The sequence below is a fragment of the Pongo pygmaeus genome, chromosome 15, assembly GCF_028885625.2.
Source record: "Pongo pygmaeus isolate AG05252 chromosome 15, NHGRI_mPonPyg2-v2.0_pri, whole genome shotgun sequence".
Lineage (NCBI taxonomy): Eukaryota > Metazoa > Chordata > Mammalia > Primates > Hominidae > Pongo > Pongo pygmaeus.
In genome coordinates this window covers 54,959,161-54,972,959 of record NC_072388.2, presented here as the reverse complement: position 1 = coordinate 54,972,959, position 13,799 = coordinate 54,959,161, and the positions used below count along the sequence as shown (strand labels likewise).

Genomic DNA, 13,799 nt, shown 5'->3' with positions numbered 1-13,799 from the left:
TAGGCACCAAGGAAATTTCTTTAATTAAAAAATGCAGGGGATTTTCAGAATCCAGGTTTAAATATGTATTGTGCAGAATATAAAACAATTAATAAACTCAACAGTTGGAGATTAACTTGGAAGTTAGAGAAATGAAAAAAATCAGTTCTACTCGTATCAACCTACTAAATGTCCTGATGAACTCAGTGACAACCACAGACTCTGAAGACAATGGCTCACAAACAGACTGATATCCATTTAATAGTTTTTGAAGATTTTTTTCCTGTAAAATGGCTTGTATTTCCACAGGTACAACAGTGAAGAAATAAACTTTTCAATTTGACATGAAATATAAAACAACAATTTTACAAATATATTCATAAAATTTAACTGCTCATAACGCAATACATGGTAAATGTGACCATCCCCTTAACTTCTAGACTATTTAATACAGAGGAGCAATCTGTCATCTCAGCTAAAAAGAAACATCTTTCCTTTCATTGAGTTTATTTTTGTTTGTTTAGAAACATGTTTAGAAACTGTCAAGCAAAACTGGAAAATACTTATTTTCCTTATCTTCCTCTAGGGATTCTTCATGAGGGCAAAGACTTATTTGAAAGGATGTAAGTTATACTAAAAAGAAAATACTGAACCTTTTTTTGTGTTACTGCTTCAATAATGCTTAGATTATTTTAAAAAGATGCTGAAGTCGTCTCATTGGTCGCACAGAAGGAGGAGCATCATACCCTAAGCCGCAAAGGCTAAACTACTGGGATAGAAGATTGACAGTAAAGGGATGGAGATGGATTTGGCTTAAAATCAAAGTCCTGTGGTTTGTCTATCAGAAATTCCACTGTTATGAGGCAAAGCTGCAAGAAGATAGTTTTTACCCAGCATTAACAATGGTGTAATCACACACCCTTTCAAGCACATCCAAAGAACAGAATGGCTTTAAAAAAGAAAAGAAGTGAAACAAAACCATAGAACTGCAGGTAACAATTCTATAACCTATATTACACTTCAATTAAGCAGAAAACTCTCATAAGTGCCCACACAATACTGAGCTCCCAAATAACAGAGGTTTGAGTTTTTCCATGAAAAAAAAAAAGACATTGAAGCTTTATGAAGAAAAGAGTTCTCAAGTTTCCCAATACAGTAAATGTAATAACTTAAAATAATTTCCCTATTGGTACTGGAAAATAAATTCTACTACAATCATGTTTATGCCAGTTTCTGGCATATTTCTGCATCCAGATTCATTAGTCTCCTTAATGGAGCCCATCATTTTTCCAATGGCTTTCTCCTTTCTTTAAACCCTAACCCTGAAATTCTATAACCAGTTATATCACGTGGCTTCCCTGAGGCACAAAGGTACCAAAGTCTATAATTAACTATCAAGGAATGATAAATATGCTATTTATATTAACAGATTTTAATTCTTTCGGGCCACAGTTGGGGGAAAAAAATCCAGAAACCTTAATACTCTGCAGGGTGAACTGTAGCCCTTTTTGCTAAAAGCTGAACCAAATAAGGGAAATGTTGAGAGTTGCAGCATGCATGACCCGGCAGCACCGATTATTAATAAAAAATTCCGGACTAGAAAAATACTCAGAGTTGTACTCCATCCACTCTGAATCATTTTTTTTTTGTACTAAACGACATAAACAACTGAAAAATATTTCAATGGGAATACATCACTGGGACTTTTACTTCTGGAAAGCTACTTACAAAAGGCATTACAGTCAGGCCAAGACAACTAATTGGTCTGCAATTTCCTTGTGTATACACATGGGGGAGTGGGGCTAGTCCTTTAAAGTGATGGCAAGACATAAAAAAAGAAGTGACCTTGGAGAAATTACTTTTCTGAATTGCATTTCTCCACCTTGGTGAGCTACAGAGTTCTTTATTTTCACAAACTAACTCAACAGTGAAAAAAAAAAATCTCCTTAGTCAAAATTACAAAGGGATCTTCCTACAAGTGGCCAAGAAGAGCCTGGTGTCCTTTTTGCTGACTTGCCACCTCTCTGCAGTTCCATAGGCAGGGTGGGCGGGACCTCACTTTGGAAGCCAAAGGAAAAGATGTGGAGCCCATGGAGGGCGGTTCACTGTTACCCCTTCCAAGAGCTTGGAAATTATTTCCCAAATTTCAACTTATATTTAAGCTGAATTTACTAAAAGTCAGAAACTTTTAGTTAGACATATGCCCAACTATGGGATATGTCCAACTTGGAAGGTAACTTCATTTTGGGGGATATGTCACGTTGCAGAATGACTAGACTTATAAACAGGACTTGAAATGGAAAATTATGATATACCTAACTCTCTGGAAAAATATCTTTTTTCTTGGTAGGTAAAATCTGGCCTTTCTGGATGCAAGACCATTTAGCTTACAAGATGGTTTTAGGGCATCAAGAATCCTTCAACCACTTTCTAGGCATACAGCAAGAAAAGAGAACGAGTGCCTCCTTTGTCATTCTTTGGGACCCAAAGAATTACAGGCTGAAAAGACATACTCTATCAGCGAAAGCTAATCATCAGAGACTCTGGCTAAATCAAAAGGCATTCAATATATTATTCTAGGCAAGTCCATTTTTTTCTTTCATTTTCTGTCTGCAGGTAGAGTAAGCTATACAGAATAGAGCAAGCTATCTATAAGAGGACTGTTGTCAGATTTTCACATCATTTAAAATTTACCCAAACAAAACCAAAACCAAAAATGTCTCATCCTAAACAATGATCTCCATTGAAAAATAAAGCTATATTAAAACTGAGAGGCTGAACTTTAAACATATTACGTCAAATTAAGCAGCAGCAATCAAGAGTAATATATCGTATCACTTTAAGGAAAAGGGTATTCAAATAGGTTAGAACGACTGAAAATAGGCAAAATATTTGCCAGTAGGCAAAATATGAAAAAACCAATTCAAGTACGGATATAGTACATTAGAATCATATAAATTACGTATATGTACAAAGGTTAAAAAAAAGTCACCCAAATCTGCAATGGTCAAATTAAGAGAACATTAGTTTAAATAAATACTTATTTTATCTCAGCCAGCTTCTACCAGTCTCATGTCCTAAAGGATCTTTACCTTCTAGAAGCAGTGATACGATCGGTGCCAAGCATCCAAGAATTATTAATCAAAATGAAATGAAAGTAACAGGAATGGTGGAGCTCCTATGAAATTCTCATTTAATTATTCCTCAGCAAACACTCATTTGCTCTCTCAAAAGCAGGAATTTTGAATTATCTCTGCAGACGTACCACTTGGTGTTGTGTATATCTAATGATCCCACTTAAATTTAGTTTGATTTGCAAACATTTTCAAAACTTACTGGGCTCCTTAAGCTGCAAGGGAAGGTGACAGATGGTGAAAAGTGAGTGCACAAAAATGACTATATCATTGTGATTGGTTGCTTTCAGACTCACAGAATTTGGCTTTCTTAACAAAGGAGAAAAAAAAAACCCAAGCTTTATGGAACCCCAAGTGGTTTTAAAAAGTAAAAGCTTATTTTTAACCATTCTTAAATCTTAATTCAGTCAGCAAATAAACGTGGTAGTATAGTATCCAGACCATGTCTACTACTGTAATTACCCTCAGTTAATGAGTTTTTAAGAGCTGATGTATTTTAATCAACCAAACAGTTCTGGCCGTGCAAGATGAGTTTCGGGGCAGATCATATCAGGCAGAAATAACAAAAGACAGGCTAAAAAGTTATGGAAAATTGTTTGTGAAGTCCCATGTATTTGATGAATGAGTATCTAAAGTAAATTCCACCGAAGTTAAAAAAAAAAAAGCCCACAAGATATGAATATTCTCTCCCCCAACAAGTCAGAAAAATAAATCAGAAAAAGCTCCAGATTTCAAAACCACCTGTGCCTAAGGCCATCTGTCCACCAGTCACACTGTACAGAGCTGCCCCTCTGCTGTCTGGTCAGGTTTGAGCCACGATCAAGTATTTCTAGACACTGTGCGCCCTTCGCGTAACACCTACACCACACTGCACTGAAGTGAACTTCGTGAGCCCACACTTTTGAATAAATTTCTTCTACATCTGTAAAATATGATTTAAAGTCTTGTCCAAGATTACAAAAAAAAACTTGGTTAAAAACCCAAGGTTAAAAATAGAAGCATAGCATTTTAAATCCAATTATTACAAAGATATTATGGTTTAATCAAGCAGACTTCAATGACGATGCTGCTGTTTTGAGCATGCAACACACCACTGGTATCTGTTACACTCCTGCCATGTTTCATCACCATGTCCCCTCTCTTTATTTCCAGCCCCGTCACCCTCCCTTAATAAACAACATTACAAAAAGGTAAAATCTAGAGTTAGTGGTAAAATCTTCACAGTAACCTGTTAATAAAGTCATAGATGGCTGTCAAGGGCGTCAGTCAACTGGACCTTGGAAAATTAATTTGATGCAGTTTTGCTCCCCAACCAGCTGTGTAGCACAGAAAGGGCAAGCAGCGTGAAATGCATGAGTTCCATGAGGCAACGGGATCTGAGACCAGTATTTTGCAGACTTCTCCGAGCACACGTGTCCACAGGGAGTGAAAGCATGAGTTGGCGGTCCTGCGTCTACATAAAATCCTGCCTCACAGCCAAGCCAGAGAGGCACATAGGGGCCCACAGTCCTGCACATGGGACACTCCCTCTCGTTGGCCTCCGTGTCACTCCGATGGCCCCAGTTGTGGTACCCGTGCACGTGGCCACAACTGAGATATGCCCAGGGCTGCTTCTCCTCCACCACCTCTTTCCTGTTGATGCTGGGGAAGGCCAGGGTGTTGAGCCCCACAGGACACTGAGGCCGGGCAGCGTTAATCTCCTGCCGGAGGGCTTCTATGTGCTTCTGAGTTGGAGTATGAAAAAGCCCATCTGCTGTTCTCCAGAGGAGAGTGGCCCCACACAGGTCAATGAGGGAGCCGTCCTGCAGGACGTTGGTCTCACTTTCCACCTACAACAAGTTTGAGACACATGCCTTTTAAAAGCAAAATCAAGCAAATCACTCCAAGATTCTTTCCTCTCAAAACAAGCAAAAAAATATTTGAAGATAACACAGGGAGGCAATTTATCCCACAAAAACAGAACTAGGGGAGTAACCTATCCTCCCCGAGCCTCAGCTTCCTCATCTGATCACTGGATATGATACATATATGCCATATGTACAAAGCCCTGAGCACAGTATGTATACCTAGCTTTACATGTTCAATTACTGTAGTGGTTATTTTAATGAACTTCACAAATCTCCCAAGATTTTCTTTTTAACTCCTTAAGTCAGTAACACAATGACTCACTGATCCCATAGGACGAGAGATGTCCTACCAGTCCATCCAGTGGAGACTCATCCTCATCTTGACGACAGCCAATCCAGAAGATCTTGCTGGGGGCCTGCAGTCATTACAGCAGGGTCCAAAACACTCCTGGTGACCCTTAGCTTCCTCCACCTTGAATCTATCTTTCATCATTCATTTTTTAAGGTTTGAAGCTGAACAGTTCAACATGAGCCTTCATTTTTAGAAGGAGGCCTGTGCTATGCACTAAGTGCTTATAAGACTGATTAACAGCTGACAAGAAGCAGCTAGGCATGGTCAGCAAGAATCTGACCGCTGCCTCCACATGCCAGATGCATGCTAAGCCTTGGGGGTACCAAAGGCCAATAAAACCTCTTCCCCATCCTGCTGAGACTTGCTCTTCATTAGTAGAAGGCAGACATGCCCAGAGCTCGGAGTGCATGAAGGCCAGTAAAGCACTGTGCAAGGCCACAAATTTATAGCAGCCAGGAGTGTGGACTCTGGGTTTGAACCCTGGCTCTCCCACTTATTAGCTGTATGACGTTGGGCAGATTACTTAAGCTCCTCGTGCCTCAGTTTCCCCTTGTTTAAACTTTAGAAAAGGTGGTTGTGTTAGATAAGTAAATGCAAAGAGTTCTTAGAGAACACTGTCTGGTACGCAGTCAACACTACGTAAATACCTGCTACTATTACTCTGATGATGACAGATGGTCAGAAATGGTTTCTAAAAGGTTTTTTTTCTTTAACAGAGATTTGAGAAAGATGTCAGGCCTCAGTAGGGAGGATAGTAGGAAGGCACAGCAGGGAGAGGGAGGAGAGGCCAAATGGCATATGCACCGAGGGAGCAACAGGGAGTTTGATGAGGCTGTGCAGCCAGGCTGAACAAGGATGGACGCAGTTCAGGGCACTGGGTGGGCGGGACGAGAGACTCAGGCGGGAGAGGTAGGCTGGCATCCATGCCCAGAGGGAGTTGGTAGGGGGTTTAGGTAACTATAAAAGAACTGATTTACCTTTCAAAAAGGTCACTTCTAGAACTTTGGAGGGTGGGTTGGAGGGGTAAAATGAGCTGTGAAGGAGGCACCTGGTGCTCTCTCTGGGTAGAGAGGGTGAGTACACCTCAACAAAGACAGTCTCAGTGGCAAGAGACAGAGGCACAGGGACTAGAGAGAAAGAAATTAGACTCGATGGCACTCAGCTCTTGATCTGAGCAAGAGCCTGTTACGTGCCTGGTTGTCTGGGTAGAACAGTGCTTTCCACAGACAGAAACACAGGAGAAATGGCAGATGAGGGAGCAAACCTGATTTCACCACTTAGCAGCTCTGTGTTCTTGAGTCAACGACTTAACCTCTCTGGGCCTGGCTTCCACATCCATTAAGCTGGAATAATGCTAATACATGTCTTATAGGATTGTTGTGAGAACTAAATAAGTTCAACAGCAAAAGCCAGGCCAGTTCTGGGTGTGCGGAATGTGAGGGTGTGCAGAGTATCGGTGGTGGTAATGCATACAAGGCACGTGTGATACAGCGTGGAGACAGATCAGGCTCGCAGAAACATATCTGGGATGTTATCCGCACCTAGGTGAAGCTGTGGGAATGGACGCCACTGCCCAGGCAGGGTCCCAGGGAGGGCAGAGAGGACTGAGGACAGAGCCAGGAGCTGGGGTGGAGGAGAAGAACCATATAAGGGAAAGACAGAGGTATGGGAAGCACCAGAAATTTTGTCAATCTTTGGTCCAAAGGACTTTGGTGGCTCTCTGCTGCCCTTGGGGTACAGCCCAAGCTTCTTAACACATTAAAAGGTCACTCCCAATGCAGTCACTCGACTTCTCCCGCTGTAGCTCTTCCCTTCCTAACTGGAAACCAGGACTGCCCTGCGATGAGCTGCAAGGAGCTGGAGTCCATGAGCGCACTACCTTGGACTGCCCACAGGCAGGTGCAAGAGCAACCTCTGCCTAGAATACTCCACTCCAGTACACCCAGCTCCAGCTGAGCCCTGGGCTGGCAAACTCCTACTTGTCATCCAGGTCTCACCCGGATGTCACTTTGCCCTGGACATTTTCCTTGTCATGAAGAAATCAGCCCTTCCCAAGTATTAGTTTTTAGAAAAAATTAAGGTCCCAACAAACGATAAATGTTAATACTGTACAGGACATACACTGTGACTCCTTTCAGACAGCCTGAAGTTTGCTGATGCTCCTTCCCCGCCCCACCACCATACTGAGCATCCCGTGGTCTCCTCTCCTCTAACTGGTGTCGTGAGGCTCCTGCCCTTGCTGACCACAGGCAATTCTCAGAGGAGGCCTCACTGCAGGATAAAACTGTTGCTAAAGGATCACCCTGATGTGGTAAGAAGCTGAGGTGTGGTGGTGGCCTAGCCTCTGGCTGTGGAACAACCCCCCTTTCCTCCTGCAGGGCAGTTCTTGGTAAACAACAAAGTCTTATCATAAATCTGGGGTGTATGGTTTTTTATTTTCCACATAACCTTGACTCCCACATCTGGGGTAGGTGGCCTGTGGAGGGAAAGTACCTTCGGTGCCTTCTCATGACTGTGCTCATCACACAGTATCTGCTGATCTGCTGCCTAGTCTGTGACCTCCTCCAGACCACGCAATTTGAGGGCAGAGCGTGGACTTGGTGTTTTCTGCCATATCCCCAGTTTGCAACCCCTGCTTAGTAATAACAACCAGCCAGTTATGGGGCATTACTGTGTCCAGCACTGTTCCAATCCTTTCCAGCTACGGAATTTATTTAGTTCTCACAACAGTCCTATTAGACATGTATTAATATTATTCCAGTTTAGGAGATGTGGAAGCCAGGCACAGAGAGGTTACGTCATCGATTCAATACCACAGAACTAAGTGGTGAAACCAGGACTTGAACCTGGTGGCCTGATTTAGCAATCATTAGTAGGCATGAATTCAGATTTTATTTTTTAAATTCTACCACAAAAGAAAAGCTATGAACAGGCACAGGAATTGACAGTATTGTGGAAGCAAGAGACGTCTGGCCTCTACCATGGCAACTAATGGCCCCTACATAGCAACTATCTAAGCCCAGGGTAGTGAATTCAACCCCCCATTCACCACTTCTTATTAGCAAGTGACTTAACCTTTTAAAGCCCAGGTTTCCTCATCTGTAGATGGACACAATAACAACACTGACTTCATGGGTTATTTTAAGCAACATTGGAAAGTCAATTAATGTAAAGCATCTGCTAGAGCCTGAACATAGTTACTCTATGGTTATTTTTATAATTTCACCTAAAATTAGGTAGGCAATCAACTTAACTGAATTTACTTAATTTTATACAAAGCCAGTTTAGTTTAATAAAATACTTCATATATAATTTAATACTCAAGACCCTCCTAGAGTAATATTATAAATGTTACCATATGTTATCATTAACTAGCTAAAAAAGTAGGGCACAATTCAAACTCCATTCATCTATTTATTCAGGGAGCTAAAGGCCTGAAAAGACATTACCCCCACATTTAATTAATTTTGTTGATTAGTACACAGTTCTGAGGTTCCATCATTTGCTGTAATAATGAAAAACAATGGTGATTTCTTGTTACACATACATTAGTATATTGATTCATATCAAATGCTGAGTATGATATTAATATATAATCTTCCACCAGCACTAGCTCCACAATGTAACTACTATTGTTTTAACAAATATTTTAGACTTTTAGCAGCTCACTTTATTTCTCATATTTCTGTATTAGACTGCAAATGACAAGTACTGCCAGAGACTGTCTCCAAAATCTAATCTCCAGATAAACATAATTTATATCAAACGCTACCAGCAACATGTACAGGACCAATGAGTCATGAATTGAAACAGAAGTTCAAAGAGTCAGTAAGCTTTCCTCAAAGACAGACAAAAATTGTTCTCCAGAGGTTAACAAGAGGAGATTGCAGGAAGGATGTATCCGTTCAGTGTCCCATAAGCCCAAGATCAGGCTGATAGAAGCCTTTGTAACTGGCCAGGTTAATCAGATGCTATCAAATAGGACAGCACAATTTTACATAGTTCTAAGTGTCGCTTATAGGGACTAACTTCAAAAATAGCATGTATATTTAATACAACCCATTAATACAAGCCATTTTTGGAGTTCGTTCTTTTCAGTCGCACTGTAAAATTCTCCGGCACACATAGCAGCCTGAGAAGGGTCACTACACAATAACCAGAGTGGACGAGAAACTCATCCTGTGATATGCCCTCCTGGACAAAGGCGTTCCCCATAGACTCCAGCGTATGCTTTATACTCACCCAGGGAGGCAAATGCTCAGGTGTAAATCATCCCTGGCTCCCCACAACATGGTACTGAGTAGAAACCATCCCTGGCTCCCCACAACATGGTACTGAGTAGTATTAGGTGTCCAGGCTCTCCAACAGGGAGACCTGAGTTTGAATCCCACCGGCTACCACCTGCTAACTCTGTGACACTGGGCAATCTTTAACTTCACGCCACATCTTCCTCATCCATGAAATGGGGATGACTCTACTTCCCTAAGAGGGCTGTTGTGCAGATGAAGTGAGCTGATGTCGGAAATCTTAACGCAGAGCCTGCACCCAGCAATCATTTACTGACTTCTTACTCTTGTTGTTATAATGATGAATAACCAGTTTGGCCAATCTAGGTCAGTTTTGTATAAAACTAGCCAGTGATCAGAAACAAAAGATTATTTAGAAAAACTGCTTTCACATTTCCATCTTTGTTTACAATTTCTTGAAAACATTCATATAAAATTTATTGAATTTGCTTTTTTTAGAAAATGCTTCTCATATTTATTCAGCCATGATGCACGGTAAGACACATAAGCTGTGCCTCTAGCTGAAAAATGGTGTAAAATAGAAATAAAAATAACCATTCCCTAAACACAAACATCCAGTAGAGAACAGCAAATGAGGTTAGCGAAACAGCCCCCAACTTCTTTTTCCATCTTAGACATTTTTGGTGATGATCTTTCTCTCTGACAAGTGCTAGGTCAAATCCTCTATTCCGTATAGATTTTATTCTGTGGGAGTTTTGAAGAACTCCTTCTTTTCTAGCTTCTAGAAAAAGACATTTGTTTTCTCTCGTTCTAGCTTCTACCTAGCAAATTAAGCAAAAGTACAGGAATGGACAGCTTACTAAAAATCAGTGGCTGTGCTACATGGCTATGGCAAGATCAGAAACCCAAAGTTCTACATTTAAGGTATTATAATTATTCTCCAAGAAAGAATGGGTTTAAAAAAACTGCTTTAGGGCATGGGGATAAGTGGTGATATTTATAGGAAAATATTAACATGCCAGGTCAATGCAGTATATAAATCATTTCAAGTAAAAAGGTGTTAACTATGATTTTGGTGGACAGTACAGAGAATTCTGCCTTAATATATAGGAATTCAAAGGGAAAACCAGCTGACTTATTTTTTACTTTCAGAAAGTCTAGTAAATAATTCCTTAATGCATAATTTTTACTAATTGTTTTTGGACTGCTCAAACGTTTTCCAAATCAATAAAGTTTTACACTAAAAATAAGTTTATTCTCCTTCAAGTGAATTTAAGTAGATTTTTCTGGTGAGGTATATAATAAAAGATAATGCTCTTCAGGTGGTAAGGAGCAAAACACAATTTACTCCCACTACGGGAAAAGTTGAACGCCTGAAGGAGATAAGGCCATTTCCCTCTTGATTTCAGCGGCTTGTGGCATTCTGCTTCTCCTGAGTTATGGTACATGGCGCTTGGACCTGCACAAAGGTTCTGAACGTCAGGGGAGGAAAATGACAGCCTTCGAGTTAGGCTTGAGTAGTTTGGTACTTCACGCTTGCAGAGTGAAGCACACTCACCAGCTTTCCTCGTTGCTGGGCCGACCTGGTTTCTCGCAAGGTGTACACATCTCCACAGACAGAGATCTCGCGCCAGACCCCGGGCTGGGACTCCTCGGTGAAGCCCCCTCGTGGATGCATCACCAGGACGCCATTAGTAGTGAGCCCATCCATGTGGCCGTCGGGGTTTTTCCACTTTGCTGCCTTTTCCTGGAGAGAACACAGCAGAACAGAAAAAGTAGGTTAAGATGATGTTGAAATGGAAAGGATTCTGGAATTTCTTTAATACATTGCGTAGAGGCAGAGGGGAGGAAGGTGATGAATTTTCAGTTTCTATTTAAAGCTAATAATCACAAGGATGACATATGCAATCATTTCGACAATATAAAAGAAGTGCTGAATGGATGAATGACTTATCACTGGACACATATTATAGTTCTCAAGAACTTGCAAAAAATGGATGCCTGGGCTTCTCCCTCTAAGATTCTTTTTACCCTCCCCACAACCCCATGAGATTCCAGGAATCTGGTGTTTTCTCTTTTCAGTTATACTTATGCCATGCTCTTATCCTGTTATCTAAAAGTACTTTCTATGTACTCACTGTCAGGATAGAGAAGAAAGGATAGTCATAAAGAAAGACTTTTTATTAAAGCCAGAAAATTCCAAAAATGTTAAGCCAACAAGTTGGGGTCATTATGTTTTCCTAACAATCACTGTTTAAATTCTCAAAGGTAGATGGCACATGTAGCTTGACATGACAACAGGACAGACACTCTTGGGTGCTTGTGCCACAGCTCTTCCCCTCAGCTTTCTTGGTGACAGAGCTCAGCTACTGTTCATGTGGCTGGGGCGGAGGTTGGGGGGTGGTAGGGAATCCTGATTAACCCAACATGACACTCCCAGCCCTCTTCCCAATAGCTGGTTTACAGGTGGGCACAGCACATGACTGGGCTCTGACTGATGACACATGATATCTTCTGGGAGGCTTCCGAGAAAGGTGTCTGTGCTCTAAGAAGAGGCAAGGAAGAAACAGTGCTTCTGCCACCCTCTTCTCTGGCTGGAAGTTGTCATGTGGCAGGAGACATCTGGAAGTGCAGGAGCCAGCTCTCACCCACAAGAAGACCTCCCAGGAAGAGGCTGCTGCACCACGGGAGGCAGAAGGCAAGACAGAGAGAACCCGGTGCCCTGGATGTCACAGAACCACTGAACCACCAACCCTGGAGCTGGCCTTCATCGGCACTTCTTATGTGGGAATAGTACATTTTCATTGATTTTAGACCATTTTGAGTGGGTTCTTTTTTTCCTGCAAAAATATCCTAATTCAAAAGGAAACTATGTTAAACCTGGATATTCACTAAAACTTCTGGGGTTCATTTACAAGGAAACCCTATAAGGGCAGGGATTCAAGTCTGTGTTGTTCTCTGTAATCCCATATCTAAAACACCCAGTATGGAACATAGCAAACACTCATAAAACATTTTTGAATGAGTGAATCACTAACATTTTCCTCTAAGCCCTAATGATCTAAATTTGGCCCATTTATTTTTCTCTCTGAAATAAACCTCTTCGTTGCCGTAAATACATTATGGACAATGTTATAGGCATACTTTAAAAAAAGTACTTACTGTAAATATCACAATATAAAAAATATAATGAATAACAAGTAATGCTTACTAATGTTCAGATTTTTAATAACAAGTTTCTCAAACTGGCCACCTGAAAACTAAAATCTCAAAATCTCACCAGAGGCAACATACAAAGCCAATATTTTTTTTTTGCTCCAATTAAATGTTCCATATCATAATCACAAGCATTTTTCTAGAAATCATGTACTTCTTGACAGTACTTACTCCAAGAAATATGTTTTTGGAAGAGTCAAATCCGGCGGCGAATATCCGTGCTGTGTAAGGCTCATTCCTGTCACACACGATCCTGCAGGCGAACCTGGATATGGTGCTCTGTGTGATCTGGGCTTCGTCCGTGTTCTGGCTGCCAGAAATCGTGTCTGTGACAACGAAGTCGATAGGGCTTTCTGTTGATCTGCCCACCTAAATAAATCAAATGTACTCGTGATTCACTTGGAAAATAGCACGGTGCCATATTTTATTCACATGGAAAAAGCATTCAGGATTCCTTTAATATTCACTATCCTTGTTCTGAGGGTTAGAATTTAATGCAAGATTTTCATTCGTGCTCCTTTTCCTATTTAACTAGGGAAGATATTAGGGTAACCAAATATTAGAGATACCTATTTTTAATCTTATTGTATTGTGGTAAGAATATAATATGAGATGTATCCTCTGAAATATTTGAGCACATAATGCAGTCATTGTTGACTACAGGCAGAGTGGTGCACAGCAACTCTCTAGAACTTATTCATCTTGCTTAACTCACTTTATGCCACTCACTAGTTCATGAGATTTTAAGTATTGAGAAAAAGCTCAATTAAGAGGACAGGAGCAGATCTTTGGCCACTCATCAGATTTTATCTCTTGGATTAATGTTCTCTCCCAACAACTGTAATTCTGATTCTGAAGTTGCCAGTGGGAGGAATGCAGAGGCCTGTGATGTATGCACATAAAGTTCCCAAAAGTCAATTTCCAAGGCATTTTTATTCTGGTCTCAAAGTTCTATCTACAAACTAGGCAATGTAATACATTCTTCACATCCAAATGAAGAAAGTAGAAAAAAAATCTTGTATCA

General features: G+C 40.8%; 1 protein-coding gene across 1 annotated transcript in view; it reads right to left on the bottom strand.

Moving 5' to 3' along the window:
* Window positions 1-215: 215 nt before the first annotated feature.
* PELI2 (pellino E3 ubiquitin protein ligase family member 2) overlaps window positions 216-13,799 on the bottom strand; it is a 184,888-nt gene continuing 171,304 nt past the window's right edge. Inside the window, exons 4-6 of the mRNA XM_054447807.2 lie at window positions 12,947-13,144; window positions 11,118-11,306; window positions 216-4,942 (exon numbers count right to left, since the gene is read on the bottom strand). Of these exons, the coding sequence (XP_054303782.1) occupies window positions 4,376-4,942; window positions 11,118-11,306; window positions 12,947-13,144 (954 nt within the window). The 3' untranslated portion in view covers window positions 216-4,375. The remainder of the gene's footprint in view (window positions 4,943-11,117; window positions 11,307-12,946; window positions 13,145-13,799) is intronic.